This window comes from Loa loa (assembly GCF_000183805.2).
Source record: "Loa loa unplaced genomic scaffold supercont3.233, whole genome shotgun sequence".
Taxonomy (NCBI): Eukaryota; Metazoa; Nematoda; class Chromadorea; order Rhabditida; family Onchocercidae; genus Loa; species Loa loa.
The window spans coordinates 2,539-19,306 of NW_018108413.1; the positions used below are offsets into that span (position 1 = coordinate 2,539).

The following is a 16,768-nucleotide window of genomic DNA, read 5'->3' on the forward strand; positions in this document are numbered from 1 at the left end:
GAACTGTACTAACAACAAGGTACAAAAGACGGCCGGTAACAGAAATCCATAGCAGGTAGGTTATGAAATATTCTGAATAAAAAAGTTGCAGGTTACAGAAAGTTTTTTATAATCCGGAAGAAATTCATAAATCATTGAAAAAGGTAAGTTTAAAAGGCACTATGAAAATTTCAGAATGATCATTACGATTACATAAATATCGCTATAAATATAAAATAAAGCGATAAAGGTAATTAATTGTCATAATTGTTGTACCGACACGATAGTCTTTCGAAACTTTCTGCATATTTTTTAGCGATTGATTTCAAACACAGTTATTTCAGGTCACATTTTGTACACAGTTATATTTTACCTTAACCACTGCTATCACGCAATCGAATAAAACAATTAAAAAAAAAAAAAAAACTAAAAGAATGAAACTAAAAGAAAGGAAACTAAAAGAATCAAATTAAAATAAAGGTGGTTAAAAAAATTTCATTGAAACAAGGCAATCCTTTATCCGCAATATATGTATTCTTTCAGCTCGTTTCATTAAACAGTTCAATAGATTTGTGAAAAGATTCTGAAAATATCAAATGCGAGATTATGAAAAAAAAAATATCAAATATCAATTTGGAAGTGGGTTGGAAAAGAGAAGTTCACAATTAGCTTTGGCTTTAGCAAATAGTAACAAACTCTTCATAACAATCTTAAATTACCAGCTTTAGAGAGAGACTGAATCAGTTAAAATTCTCTAACAAACTAGAAAATTTATTAAAAAAAGTCCTACCTAGAATGCAACTGAGCATATGCATTATTGTTGTTTGGCTTGGAAAGAAGAGAATACATTTTTCCAAGGTAATCATTCCATTTTTCAACTGATTGATCATATTTCTGAAAATAACAATAATTATATAAAATATTATCAAAATTTAACTAAAGTGATAGATATGATTCTAATTTAATATTGATGAAGCAGAGATATTTTAGTAAGAAGATGAATAACACTTCAAATGAGTCAACTGCTTAAATCTTTTGCCTATCAGAGTATTTAGACAATTATTGAGATTAGACTGCCGTCTAATAAATGTTTACTGGGATCAGATTTTCTTGTAGGAAATGGCTTTCATTTTCCCCTCTCATGTTACGATCGTGTTTTTAGCTCAGGAAATATGACAAAAACAAAAAACAAAAAAATTTCCCTTGGTGTTTGCGATAAAAAGATTGAACTGCGCCCTCAGCTCAACTAGTACATTACATCTTATTTATCAAATTTCTTAATGGAATTTATATTCCAAGACTATAAACAAAATGAGTTATGATTAAAAATGCCCTAGTCGAGATGCGATCTGTCTAATGATATAAAGTAACTGCTTGCGAAAATGAAATGTACAATTTCTCCGGCCGTAAAACCATGGATAATGGCAACCAAATTCGAAAGCAAATCCATGAAAATCGGATCCGGTAAAAAACACTGAGCCATCGTATCGGCAAGAAACGAATTTTGGAATGACAATATTTCTTCAAGGCTTGCAGACTAAAAAAAAATCAGCTAAAACTATTATATCTTTAGTAATTTTCATTAATTCTAACTCAATTTAGTTTAACAATTTCCCTTTCTACAAAGTAACTTACAGTTAAACTTAACGATATTAGTAAAATAATACTAACAGCGATATGCTCAGCAATCCTTTTGGACGAAAAGTTTTTGGCATTTCTCTTTAAAACAAATCGTTATGTTCATTTAACAAAAAATTTATCTAAGAGTTATAAGAAAAATCTGCTCACAACTCACTTAAATAACGGAAATTAAGCAATAATTAGAACATTTAAAAAGTGTATGAAAAACTAACTTTCGATAATTTGTCAATAAAAATACTCCATAAACGAGGTACAACATATATTAAGCAATGTAAATTATAGGCATTCAGAAAATGTAGCATTTCTTCTAGCAAACGCCTATCACTAAGCGTTAATAAATCACTACGCATCTGTTTGCTGCAAAACAAAAATGATAAGGAGATAACCCTTTAAAATGCTTATAATATGGATAAGACTAACGACAAAATATCTTGTGTTCGTCGATTCCCAAACTCATAAGCAAAGGTAAGATAGGAATAATATTGACATACAGTCACTAAAACACTTATTTTCAGAAATACTAAATACACTTTTATGCAGGAGAAATTATAGCAATTAATTTCAGAGATAACTGTATAAAGATAGACATTTTGTTATCATATGTCAAAAAAATAAAAAAGTTATGTTTCAATTACTATATTTATAACTCTATATCATAAAGTCTATAAAGTCCCCTCTTACTTTTGTCCAGCCATTTCCTTGTCGCAAAGAAGCTTACGCACCTTTATAAGGTTGCGAGCTATGTTTCAGCTAAAGGGTCAGACAAAGTGTATCCACGGGCAGCAATGTATCCAGACAAAGTGTATCTACGGCTCACTTAGCCCTGTAAGGCCATCCATCTAAAATAAGGACAGTCCAGAAAAAAAAAGAAAACGTCCAGAGCACTTCGCAGTTCTGTCCTAATTCGATAGCCCTGACAGATGAACCTTAGAAGTAAAAGATGAGACCAGTTTCGAGCATGGTGTGCCTCACCTAAAAAATTTGCACAAACTCACTCGAAACATCCACATTTGTAACGTTTGTAGCAAGCATGGGTAGAGCCCTAACTAAACCTTCGTTCGCGAAGCCTAGCCGTGATATCTTAGCGAACACGGGTAATCAAAACATCATTAAAAATATAAATATATAACTGCAATATGTAGATGGCATAAAAAAGTTAGCAATATGTGATAATTGATAAATGCTTCGGCATATTTCATACAGGTTAACTTTAAATTAATAATATTAAATTCGTAATATTAATATTAACAATGTTAATTACAGAAGAAAATAAAATATCAATGGTAATAGTAACTGCAAACTTGAAAATTTGAGTGGTTGCATTGAAAAGGTAAAAAAATATCCGAAAAAGGAGATTGTAATGAAGCAGTATCTGTGGTGGGAAAACAAGCGATAACGGTGAATCGACATTAATATGGATTGCCAATGCATCCTGCCCATTTTTACTTTCGGTTGTTTCGAAATCTATAAAAGTTGTTGAACCAGTTATTCAAAAAAAGATCGAATTGAAAGATCCGACGTGTTTATTTTGCATCAATGTCCAGTATTAATCATTTAGTTAGTCCTAGCAGTCCATTAACCAATCAAAATCAAGTGTTGATTAAAAAGAAGCTTTTCTAATGCTTTCACTGATTACTATTAATATGTAATTTCAGCTGTAATTGTCATTCCCGTATAAGATACAGAAATTCATCTCATTTTATGTATTCTCCCATAAAGTAACTGCATGTCAACGTTACCAATCTTAAATGCAACTACTCACCCATCCGTAATTTGTTCATTTGCTCATTTTCTCCATTGATTAGTCTTTTCCATTTATTTCCTCTACTGATTAGCAGCAATGATGTGAATACATCAAACTTCTCCAAAATAGGTCTAAAAACAGTAAAAGAGCAAAATAAAAAAAAAACGTGGGTTTCAGAGAAAAAGTTAATAAATTTTCCAACATAAAGATTAAATTAAATAACCGAACTATTTGATAAGTCCATACTGAAAAGTACTAAAAATTAACCTAAATATGTGCCGGTGTTTGTCGAAATGTAAGGTCGAGCAGTCTACAGCTTCCTCGAATAATATTTGCAATTTCTTTACTGATATATCTGAAACTTGTTACGTAAACAATTACAATCAATTTTGGTCGTATGCAATATCGTCCTTCAACTATTATGATTTTATATAAAACAGATATATACTTCGTTAATTCTATAACTGCAGTTATAGGCGTCTCCATATTTTATCTTGGGAAGATTCTACTTATTAATCAGAATACTACACCACCTGATACATTTTTTCTGTTTGCTAGGTAAAATAATGTGTCATTAAAGAGCTATCACGAGCTATGAAAAAATAATGAGCTATTTGACATCAATATAATCACACGAATTCTGGAATACGAAGAATCTTCCCAAAATTAATAAGTACCGCATCTTAGTGCAACAAGCGTCTCATTATCAACTAAAATTACCGACAATAAAGTCTTCACTTGAAATTTAGACCGTTGCAAATAATCGAAACTCATGGTTTTGCAAGTCTGATCTCAGTACTTCAAAATACTTAAAAATTGAGGTAATTTAAAAAACTAGAAATAAAAGAATATGCTTAATTATATCGTAATAATGCTCAGAGAATTACACTGAAGACCCAAACGATCCTAATAATCTATTGTACCCATCAAAATTACCTCGAACAGAACTAATTAGCATATCGCGAGATAATTCATGGAATGAAACTAGCCAGTCTGAGCATTGTATGAGAAGAAAGTTATGAAATGACCTGAAACTCAATTTAAAAAAACATATTCTCTTTGAAAGAAATGATAAAAATTCAAAAGCCACACAAAAAATCAAATGTCACAAGTGTGTGTTAAAACAGAAATTAACAAACAAAACAAAAGAGAAACATGAAATAATCAAGTAAAAAATTACTCGAAGTACTCATCCAAACCGAACTGCTTACGCAAAATCTGAACTAAATCTTTACTTGCTTTTAGCCGAGCTTTCTTTACCTCACGTACAACGTCATCAACCTCAAAAGAAACAAGCATCATCTTCATAATAGTTGATCAAAGCATTGACAATTCAGAAAAATCAGAAATATGATTATTAAAAATACGAGCACTGAAAAACGAACACTTTTTCGTTTCCATTCTTCCAGCTCTTCTTCTTCGCCAATCCGTTCGTCATCGAATGCTGTAGTTTCACCTGCAGAAAGACGATTTGAAACCATCAATTTATATGTGATATAAATTTGCATATGAGTGAAATATGTCAAAAAATTTTAAGATTCGACAATAGTGATAAATATGACAGCGTTAGTATCGGTAAGCAGTGATGTGGAAAAAATCCTCCCTTGCTAACACTCGCCAAGTTTTTCCGATCAAAGGAAAAATCTTTTATCCACAAATACAGAAAACGAACAAAGATATTTTTGTTTGGTGAGTAATTTCTAAAAGATTCATTTGCGAACGAATTTGGCCAGCAGAATGTCCGCAGATGCATCATAATTTCACACAGATAAATTCACTCATTAGTTAAACTCAAAAAACTTCCACTATTTTCTATTCTATTACTGTTAAACTCATACCATTATTTTCTATTCTCTTACTGTAACTACATGCTCCACTCATAAGGCTTATTGAAATATACAAAATTTAAATCGAATTTTTTCATACTGGTGGTGGAAAATAATAAGTTAAGATGACCCAAGAGTACAATATGCTGATGTGGGTTACGTAAATGATATATCAGCATAAGCTAACCGATACTTGAATGAGAAACTGTGTGAAGGAAATTTGCCCTAACTTCTCCTATCCTCGAGGTTTAAAAAAAATATATATATTCTTTACGAAATTTTACCTTTGATCATATCAACAATGTTCAGATATGTGCCACATTTTATAATATCTTCAAACGCAGGTTGTAGTTGCGATGGACATAAAGCTTTCACAACACAAAATCGATCGTCAAGACTGAAAACAGCAAACCAAACAACTTTTTATTAGCTTTTTAAATTAAAGTGAATTAATTTTCTGAATGTCTATGCCGCATACTCTAGTGAAATTCGGAATGAATTCAGTTACTCTAAGTTATGTAACTACAGAAATTACATACTTGTTTGAACCATCACTAAAGATGTCATCTCCAGGTACGATGTCCGATTTTGCAAACATTTTCGAACTCTTAAGATCCCAAATCATAAACTGAAATAGGGGAAATACAAAAACGAGCGAAAGGAAGTATAAATTAAAAGGGCATTATTTTGCAGAGAAAAAAATTTTTTAGCGCCAAGTAATTCGAACACGTTGCATAATTCAAACACGATTAGTATAATATTTCTTACTTTTGAAACAAACCGAACATCAAAGAGGAATGTTTAATTGTAAGGCACTAAAGATTAGACTCAATGAGGTCAATCTTAATTCTTAATTCTAGTCTGCAAAATCTGTTAAACAATTAAACAAACGTCATGACAGTAATCTTGAATTTTCCCATAGCGTATCCACCAAAACAGTAGTTCGAAATATTGTTCCAATCCAGCTACTTCAAATTTTTGCAGCACATCACGTGTTGTCGGTGATACACATTTTCGTATTTGTTCTGATAGCATTGATAGCACTTCGCCGCCCACAAGATCTTCCTACAATAAAAAGGAATTATATCGATATCAATTACCAATAGATCGATTATTATCAACATTATGCGGTAGCATTACTGTCACTTCAGGTAAAATCCGAGTGAAGAACGACAGCACTGCTTTTTTTTATCCAACAAATACGAGATTTATCTAGAAATAATGCCAAAACGAATAGTTACAAGGCGTGTTCCCCAATGCAAATATAATTTCACGTTCGAACTCTCACAAATAAAAATGGCAAGCAAACACACAGTTAACATAAATTTCCTATTTTTAGATAAATACTGGAGAAGTAGTATATTAAGAATTTAAATACTCTACGGAAACAGTGACGTAAAACAACCTAGCCGCCAAAAAAGTATTTTCCTAAACTTATTATTTCGAATAAGATTTATGCCTTTAATACTGTTCCTTGTATATATAATTCTCGTTGTTTCAATTTTTCGCTTTTAACTCTACCTATTGCATTTCATACCATAGAGATTTTAAATTTTTGTATGATTTCAAATGCTTTTCTTTCGATTTATTCGCAGTTCTCTTAATATTATTTGATCTAAGTTCAACCTACCTGAATTACAGTCCCTACTTTAATGGTAACTCACCACAAGTGTTTTCGAGAAAACAGTACAAAGAATAGAAATGCATTAGCTAAACATTTAAATTTTCAATCTGGTTAAAATTCATTAATTTCTAATTAAGAATGAAATCCATCTTTCCACAATACCTTAATTATGGTTGCAAGCACGTCATTCAGCTGTTTCGTTATTTGCATATATGGACGCATGTATGTAGCAACTTCTGCAAGAGTCAGTGATCTCTGATCGTTTCGGTTCTCGAGCTCCAGCTTAACCAATAAAGGCATTATTTCCGAATTGAAGAATTCTTCAGCAGCAGATCCAACAGCAAGTGCTACCCGACCACGCGATAACTCACAACATATATCTGAAGATATCACATAAAATTTATACCATGAAAAATTTTTTGAAAATTTTGTAAAATCCTGTAACGTGGACATTGGCTAAAGGCAAATGATCTGAATCACTACAACAAGCTAGTCAGCAACTCATAGAAGTCCCACTTTTCCAGTAATTGCTACTGTGCCAAAAATCCTTGTTATCTCTAAAGATAGGTAAGCAGACCGTTACGGCCACAAAAAGAAAAAAAATAACGTCAATAAAGCGCACTGGAATATAAAATAAAACCACAACTCCAAATTTATTAACTCTTAATGCTAGCCGACATTAATCAAGGTATTAATGAAAATGTTGGATGAAGTGATTTAGTAACATGCATAAAATGCAAATCTTTTTCATATAGAATCACATGTAACCTCTAGTCATAACATCAGCAGAAGATATACTGCAACAGATCTATTTAAGAATCCTAAGTTTTGAAATGCCAAATAATGAAAAACATACTTTTGATATTATGTCGAAGTTGAATCAGTGTAGCAGCAAGAGGGAGACATGCATCAGTATACAGCGCGCTACGCAAACAGGTATCTGAACTTGGATTCACCGTCCATGTTACGGTATCACCCTCTTTGATAAATCGTATGCTGTTTCCTTGATAAGCCTATTATAACCATTTGTTAATCACATCTGCGAGAAAATATCAAAGTGAACTGCAATTTTCAAGTGAACTGCAATTTTCAATAGTTTTACCAATTTTTTACAATGATTTTCATCAAAACCATTCAGTATATTGTGCTTTGTTAGAATCGCAAGGATGCATAGGTCATATTCGTGTAGTAGAATTAAGAAAGAGCTTTACAGTACAGTTAATACTTGTTTTAATCCATTCAGTGGCTGGTCACTGGTAGAATTATCAATTATTGAACTGCAAAATTCCTAATTCAGTAATCACAGTCTGTTCCGAATATAAAACACTAACCATGTAAACGAGAAAGAGATCCTTTACCAAATGTTGTTCCTGTGACCGCAGCGTAAGCGATGAAAGATCAATATGTTCCATCTAAAAATTGGAACATTTGTTAAAATTCAGCATCATTTTCCCAATTCTACAAATCCGGAATTTTTAGATTTGAAATTTTGAAATTCGAAGCACATTGAATTGTCTGAATTCATCGAATTATATTTTGCATTTAGTCACAGTCGTTTTATCCAAAATTTGTAAACATACTCGATTATAAAATGTACAGAAATATATAAAATTGATGTCCCAATGATCTCTCCAATAGCAATCAAAACAAATAACACAAAGAAAGCGGCAAAAAAGGCAAAAACATAGGTAAATTGGTTTAAAAATAAAAGAATTCTGGACGAATATGTATAAATATACAAAAAGTATCCAAACATGTGGGATAAAATTACAAATTTAAATATGTGGAGTCAATTAAGCTATTTCTTCTTGAAGTTTGATTAGACAGAAGTAAACAAAAAATGAAAAAAATACCGGTGTAAAGCAAGCATCCGGTTGTGATGAGCAATATTCACTGGGTAAACTGAATGATGTGAATGGCAAAATTTTCGATACTGCAAAAATACTATTAATAAATGATTGCGAATAATCCAACTAAGGGAAGAAATATACGCATGAACATGCATAGTAGTTAAGTACCTTCAACGACTTAAGCACCATCTCATAACAAATTTGGCAATGTCGAAATTCCTTAATGTTATTTTAGCAATACTTTATGATGACTATATCGATACTCCTAACACACTCACGACTTTTAATGATCGATTGATAAGCTCCAGGTATTTATACAAATCAGTGATTTAAATTAATGCTAATTACTGGTTAAACAAAATCAAACACTTTAAGTAAAAAAGAAAAATAAAGATGCTAATAGTAAATGATTGCGAATAATCCAACTAAGGGAAGAAATGAACGCATTAACCATGGTGAAGTTCCTTTAACTATTTGAGCACTACTTCATAGTGAATTTGGCATTGTCGAAATTCTTTAACGTTATTTTAATACATTGTGATGAGTATATTGATGCTCTCAATATATTCATGGCTTCAAAAAAAACAAAAAAAAACCAAACTGAACAAACAGTTAAATTAATATTATGACCAAGTTAACCAGAAAAAAAAGATCCTACTAAACCTTATCTGTATGGTAAATGCCAAAATTATTGCCTAATTATTCTCTTTAGGAATAAAATGGATGAAAATTCGGCACTAATCCAAATTGTTATTAAATTGAAATTTGAATTCATGCATTGAGCGGTATAAAAAAAAAACAATACTAATTTGTTTTCGGCATTGTTTCCACGTTTCCATTTCGAATAAGCATCAAATAATGACTGAAAAAATTCAAATTTAGGAAAAGAGTGAGAATTATAAACAAAAACCTCAACAATTCATCAGTAAATTACACCACAAAAAAAAGAAAAAACTCGAAGGAAAAATTTTCAAATTGTGCGAGATATAAATTTTCGTTGCGATCCGGCCAATTTTCATTCCATTAGTCAGTCGATAGTTGGAGCACAATATATTTGAAATTGAGCTTTGTCTTTTGGCTGTGTGATTAGATGAAATTTTTGTTACGTGAAGGCTGACGCTTAAATTTGTTAAATACGTATGCTAATTTACGTGACATTTTGACGTATTTATGCTATTGCAAATGATTGTGTCACATTATGCTTAGCATTGTACATTATTTTACTTGTTCGTATTTTTTAGGTATTTCTTTTTAGTCACAAAAAAAAAAAATGTCATTTATGTATTGCGAAATATTTGAAGAATGTTACGTAAATTGAATTTTGTGGTTTTTATTTTGTTGTAAATTTATATCTGATGCAAATGTAAAAGTGAAACAGTATGCGCAATGCTGAAGTATTTGACTGCACATGTTTGATTAATGTTTAATTAGCACGTTTAATTAACTTAGCACTATTAAATAATATTGATGATTCAGTAATGAATATATTAGAGTTGCCGATCAATTCAGAAATAATCAGGCAACTTTTCCGGAATACTGTGATCTTTTGCGAAAATAATGCTTCTTTGAATTCGTTTAGCACGAAGTCAGATGTTTGTTATGAAGGAGGCTGATTGAATTTGGTTGTTAAATAGTTGTGGATTATTAAGAAATGGGAAAGAGGAATGAGAAGCAAATAACATCATCATCCAAAATTATGCAAAAAAAAAAAATTATTTGGGACCAATTACTTTGTGTCACTTCTATGCATAGCTAGATAAAGAGAGAAAAAGAAAATGGAAAAGAATGTTTTAGTTGAAAAAAGGCAAAGACTAATAAGAATTTTATGAGAACACATGGCATTGAACTAGCTGAATTGATTCGAATAATTTTGTACCTTTGGTTTCTTATTACAGAGTTTTTTTTTTCGTGCTTTTTTTTGGAGTTTAATTTAAATTTATTTTTTTTTAAATGGAATTATTAAAGGAAGTCTTTCGAATTTCATGTATTATTGGTTTTTGATATTCCCATCATTGAACAGATGTCGTGAGGCCTTGCATAATCTGTGAGTCGTACTGCTATAAACACTTTTCGGATAGTTTTGATTTTTAGATGGCTTACATATAGAAGCTGGATCGATTTGCGTGGTTAAGGCCGAATCTTTTCCGAGTTTTTTCTGCGCTATTAATAGGTCTACTTCTTTAGCAACCACTGGACGAAATGTTTAAATTATTTAGACAATGGTGGCTGTCATCTCCCAATCTATTAGATCATTTGTCAATTGCAACCTATTTATCGTAAAACCGAATATATACAGAAGAGTAATTAGATAATTAAGTTCGATGTGAGAAAATAATGAAGATTTCAATGATTGATTCTTGTATTTGAATGGTTAAATACGTGTCCTAAAACAAAGTAACCAAAAATGTGTTAGTTAGTATAGTAGCTGATAGTATGAAAGTATGTTCGTTGACCCTTTAATTCCTAGTTTCAAGTGCGGATGTATGTATAAGTACTGCTTGTCGTTATTCAATTTCCTCTTTTTTTTCCACACTAATGTTAATTATATTTTCAGTACGCGCTAACAGCTTCGTCACCAGTGTGTGTCGTGTGTACTGTGTGCGTGCGAGTGTGTCTGAGTGAGTGTGCGCGTGTTACAAGTGTGAAATACGTATATTTGAAAAGTGAAAAGTAATCGAAAGGACAAAACATACAACCAGGCATAGGAAGTAAATTTCTTGACGCATTGAACCGTCCAGCTTTTCCGGTGTATGAAAGTATGACAATGATGACCGTTGCGGCTTTACAAAAAGCCGGTGAAGTATTGCTATCATCCGAGAAAATTGAAATACCACTTCTTGATCAGGTTTTTTTTTCTCTCTTAAAGTATAATTCCTAGCTCCACTTTACACAATTTGGCTTTGTCATCAGCAGTCTTGATTTACCACATTATCAACTCATGTTCGTCGTTGAATTGATGATAAAGCTAAGTTTTATATTCATAATCTTAGCATTTCCACTATTATTGTTGGTTTCTCATCCCTCTATTGCTTTCCGTGGATTTCCCTAGGAAGGAAATCGCAAGATCATTTTCAGGTTGTGAATATAATGAATCAGTCAACAGGTGAAACTCAGCAGCTTGCATCAAAAATTCTTACGGAACTGAAACAAAAGGACACATCATGGACACGTGTTGATGGTATTTTAGAGTACAGTCAATTGATGGAAACTAAATATTACGCGTTACAAATACTTGAATCATTGATTGAAACTCGTTGGAAATCATTACCACGTGAGCAATGTGAAGGTGTGGAATATATTGAGTTGTGGCATGTCATGAAATATTATTCATTTATAAAGAAACGATCACTCAGAAAGTTGACGAGAATTTTATGCTTATGTGATAGGGATTCCTGCAGTCATGTAGTTGAGAATAAAAACCGTAATTGGGACGCTTTTGGTGTTTAATCTTAAATGAATTGTTAATTTAATGTTTAATTTTAAATGAATTCCAATAATGCAAAGCGAAACCATAGGAAAGTTACATGAGTCGGACTTGTATCGAAACGACGGTATATGTAATCAGAATGAAATTGAGCTGAGATAGTGCCGGATAAGATTTTGGATGTGCATTTAAAATGAACTGGCATTTCAGTATATTAATAAATGCGTAAATATTATAATAAGTGAAATATATATTGTACGAATTCCTGGCTTACAATATCCTATTCCATCATGCTGCTGTATTTTAGGTATAAAATCGTTCATCGTTGAACTAGTGATAAAGATCAGTAGTGAGGAAATTGCAAGTCCGCAAATCAAAACGTATCTTCAGAAACTGAATTTGGTTCTCGTCCAGGTCAAGATATTATTTATTCATTTACTTACTTATTTACTTGCGTATACAGTACATCTTTTGTCCCTCATGTAGTTGTTTTAATGCAGGTTTTCTTTTTATTATGTAATCATTACTCTAACATTACTTCATTAGTCTAACATTATTTTTTATGTATTTGCAGATTGTTAAACAAGAGTGGCCAAAACACTGGCCGACATTTATGGCCGATATCGTTGGTGCTAGCAAAGTAAACGACAATCTCTGCTTGAATAACATGATCATTTTGCGCCTACTCAGGTAACAGAATTTATATTCATATATTCATTTATATTCATGCATTCATTCCAGTTCTTTAATACAAGAACTGGAATGAAGCAGTTCAAATGAAAGTGGAAAATTAGTTTTTATGCTTGCATTCAAAAATACTAGAGTTGGGATGGAGTGTTTTGCGGCAAAATTAAATGATATAGCGTTCATATTTTGCGCCATCTTTTCTAATCCCTTCAAAATCTAGAATGGTTCTGTGTTAAATCTGAAGTGCTAACAGTAATATGTACTTGAGGTTACTGCAGCCGTTTTCATTAATTTCAGTGAAGAAGTGTTTGATTTTGATGGTGAAATGACTCAGGCAAAGGCTCATCATCTGAAGAAGACATTTTGCAGCGAATTTCAGGCTGTCTTCAATTTGTGTTACACAGTCATGGTAATGGTCTTGTCCGCTGAATATAAAAACTTGATTTTAAAGAAATATTCAAAAATTCATTATAAAAGAATATTTTCACAGGAATCATCCGATAATGCACCGTTAGTGGATGCAACATTACATACCTTACATCGCTTTATGAGTTGGATTCCTATTGGATATATTTTTGAGACAAACTTGATTGATTTGCTCACTAAAAAGGTACTTATTTCCATATCTTTTGGACTTTAAAGAATTAAAACGAAGAAAACCTTACATGGCCGTAATATTGCTATAGGGACAATATATTATGTGATTTCCTGCGAGATCAGCTGGCAAAATTAAGTTTACAGTAAATTCCTTAGCATTGGTTTATCTCTGGGCATTGGAAGAGACTTACTTGAATTATGCTCACTGTTCGGTAAAACAGGTTTTATTAAAATTTTACTAAATAAAATTGCAGTCAACTCTCCTTGTCTTATTCTTAGATAGCTATTACCATAATTATCGATAGCGAAACGAAATTCATTAACACTGAAATCAAATCTACTTATAACCTTTCGTCTCTCCGTCTGCTAGCTTCTATTACATTTTATTATGACTTGTCAGGTTGAAAAGTATTTGTTTGATTTTTATTTTTTGCAGTAATGGAAGCATTGCAATGGTGCCAGTGTTATTCCTTTAATGTACATGTACAGAATTACAGTGATGAAGGATATTCTTACTTTTTTAGTTTCTCGGAGTGGCAATGTTTCGCTGTATTACGGTGCAGTGTTTGACTGAAATAGCATCGCTGAGTGTTGCACAAATGGAACAGCAAAATGAACTTTATGCAAATCAAGTCAAATCGCTGTTCAGAAACTCAATGATGCAGGTGAACTTTTTATTCCCAACAAATCAAATAAATTAAACTTCCCTTTTGCTAATTTTATTTTCAACTATTAACATCCATGAAGAGGAGGAAAGAATGGGACTACCTATTATTTGATCACATGATAAACCTGAAATATTTATTGATTTTATATCTAAGGATTTGACTCCCTTTCTCCCTGTTTTCGTTCAACTATTTTTTTCTTCCAATAATATTATTGTGCTTTAGTCAGAAAATGGTGGGAGCATTTGTTATTGCGTAATAAACAGCTGGGATTTGATGCATTTATAATTTCTGCAGAATTATTTTTCTTGTGGAGACGCCATTAGTTTTGAGGTGTTAAATGGTAAAGGCATTGAAAATGTCGAATTATTATAGATTATGAATACAATCGATCCAGGAGTTGATCTCTCTGACGCTTATCGACGCGGTACTGATGCTGACCAAAAGTTTATAGCCAATTTGGCGCAATTCTTGGGAACATTTTTGAAAGAAAATTCTCAGCTTGTTGAAGTCTTTGGTGACAAAACTGACGAATTAGATCTGAAAAGTGCGCACGAAATGGTAAATTATGTTTAAGCAATTTGGCACTGTTTAAGAGTGAATGGAAGGAAATATGACTTCTGTTATTTAACCTTTCCAAATAAAAGAGTTGGAATTGTACCATTTTCTTTTTGTATCAAAATAAAATATTGTTTCAGGCGTTGCAGTATTTGTTGAAGATAAGTATGGTTGATGATGTCGAAGTGTTTAAAATATGTCTAGACTACTGGAACTGGCTTTGTGCGGAACTGTATCGAGAATTCCCGTTCCAAATTGATCGTCCAATAATAAGTGCGTTTCCAATGTTTGTCGGACAGCAAGAACCTCCTCGACGTTTGCTTTACAATAATGTTTTATCCGAGGTATCGTTTTAAGCGAATGAATTTTTTCTTAAATTTTCCGATGTTATCAGGTAGGGCTATAGTTGTCATTGAACATTCCAAACGAAAAGTAATACATTACACGGTTATACCATAACATAGGTAGTCAATTACACGGTTATACCATAACATAGGTAGTTATGTAGTCAAGTAATACTTAGAACAAAATCCTCGACTTGTAGGCCGGTTCTTTTTAAAGTTTTTAGTCGATTATCAATACTAAGCATTTTGAAAAGTATTTGCATTAATTAATATATTGTTGCATATAATCAGACTCTAGGATTATACTTAACGTTTGCAGTTACGACTAGTAATGATATCGAGGATGGCAAAACCAGAAGAAGTTCTTGTTGTTGAAAATGATCAAGGCGAAGTGGTGCGCGAACTTATCAAAGATACGGATTCAATTACTCTCTACAAAACCATGAGGGAAACGTTGGGTATGTATCTTGCCATGAAGTTTCTCAACTTAGAAGAGAGTATAGATTAGGGTGGAAAAGATGGTGCCTCAAAAACTTTTTCTCTAAAAAAATTTTTTAATCTCTAAGATAGGGAGGTGAAAAAATATTCGAAATGAATACATGATTGGCAGTTTCAGCTCAGTTTTTCAATGTTAATTGCAGTTTACCTGACTCACCTTGACTACAAGGACACAGAAATGAAAATGACTGAGAAGTTGCAGAATCAGGTTAATGGCAAAGAATGGTCGTGGAAGAATCTGAATACGGTAATGATTTATTTTTAGATTTACCGGAAAATGATTAAACCCTCCGTGCAACTTGCTAAATAGTCACACGATTGTTGATTTTTTAATGTAAATAAAGAATTTTATTTTAGCTTTGCTGGGCAATCGGTTCAATCAGTGGCGCGATGATGGAAGAGGATGAAAAGCGATTCCTAGTTGGAGTAATCAGAGGTATTCTTAACTCTTTCCCTGCAGAAATTTCGATTAATGAATATTTAAGATATCCAGTTTTCAAAGAGAGTATTCATAAAGTAATAAATTTTTTCTGCAGATTTACTCGGATTGTGTGAACAGAAACGTGGTAAGGATAACAAATCGGTGATCGCATCGAATATAATGTATGTCGTCGGACAGTATCCACGTTTCCTTCGAGCACATTGGAAATTCTTGAAGACTGTTATTAACAAGCTTTTCGAATTTATGCACGAAACACATGAGGGAGTGCAGGATATGGCTTGCGATACGTTTATTAAAGTAGCTCATAAATGCAAACGTCATTTTGTGCTGGTATGATTTCCTCTGATCTTGTGGATTTTTTGAAATAGAAAACTGAAACTAAATCTGGAATTCGTCAAGCATGGATTTATTGGGATTTCAAGAAATTTCTACCTAGTAGATTTATTAAGTTATGGGAAGTACTAATTAGTTTGAAATGAATTGTTTTGTTCTTACGAATTTTTTTCATGATGATAATAGTTCTGGCACTGAAATACTCCACCCTTCCATGTTGGAATTTTTTTTTTTTGAATTTTTTGGGATGCGCACATAGGTTGGTAAAGCATAAATTAATTAATGATGTTGTTTGTGTAAATGCTATTAGGAAATCCTTTCTAGGTGCAAATATTCACAACGATCATTGTTGCTTCTTAATTTGGGGATATGTTGCGCACAGTTAGAAAATCGTCTCATATTGAAATTTCAGACCCAAGCGGGTGAAACAGGTCCATTTATTGATGAGATTTTGAGCGGACTGAATTCAATAATTTGTGACTTATCTCCACAACAAGTTCACGTGTTTTACGAAGCTGTTGGTTGTCTCATATCGGCACAAACTGATCCGGCAATT

The 16,768-nt window shown here is 32.3% G+C and overlaps 2 protein-coding genes across 2 annotated transcripts in view; one reads left to right on the forward strand and one right to left on the reverse strand.

Moving 5' to 3' along the window:
• Positions 1–1,312: 1,312 nt before the first annotated feature.
• On the reverse strand, positions 1,313–9,508 carry LOAG_06718 (hypothetical protein; the record flags this gene model as incomplete). Its single annotated transcript, XM_020447221.1, has 16 exons — positions 9,470–9,508; positions 8,668–8,747; positions 8,146–8,226; positions 7,671–7,827; positions 6,977–7,194; positions 6,082–6,255; positions 5,730–5,818; positions 5,475–5,587; positions 4,750–4,820; positions 4,545–4,645; positions 4,301–4,392; positions 3,632–3,719; positions 3,383–3,495; positions 2,922–3,084; positions 1,833–1,977; positions 1,313–1,516 (listed from the first exon to the last, which is right to left on the reverse strand). The coding sequence occupies exons 1-16, from the start codon at positions 9,501–9,503 to the stop codon at positions 1,313–1,315; spliced, it is 1,923 nt and encodes a 640-aa protein (XP_020302524.1). The 5' UTR covers positions 9,504–9,508.
• A 1,914-nt stretch (positions 9,509–11,422) lies between these two features.
• Positions 11,423–16,768, forward strand: part of LOAG_18230 (importin-beta domain-containing protein) — a gene marked incomplete at both ends in the record, with an annotated part of 9,030 nt that continues 3,684 nt past the window's right edge. Inside the window, 13 exons of the mRNA XM_020450893.1 lie at positions 11,423–11,509; positions 11,740–11,950; positions 12,396–12,502; positions 12,663–12,778; positions 13,073–13,184; positions 13,266–13,385; positions 13,897–14,037; positions 14,413–14,598; positions 14,736–14,939; positions 15,259–15,397; positions 15,581–15,684; positions 15,795–15,873; positions 15,974–16,209. Coding sequence (XP_020305373.1) covers positions 11,423–11,509; positions 11,740–11,950; positions 12,396–12,502; positions 12,663–12,778; positions 13,073–13,184; positions 13,266–13,385; positions 13,897–14,037; positions 14,413–14,598; positions 14,736–14,939; positions 15,259–15,397; positions 15,581–15,684; positions 15,795–15,873; positions 15,974–16,209 — 1,842 coding nt within the window. The remainder of the gene's footprint in view (positions 11,510–11,739; positions 11,951–12,395; positions 12,503–12,662; positions 12,779–13,072; positions 13,185–13,265; positions 13,386–13,896; positions 14,038–14,412; positions 14,599–14,735; positions 14,940–15,258; positions 15,398–15,580; positions 15,685–15,794; positions 15,874–15,973; positions 16,210–16,768) is intronic.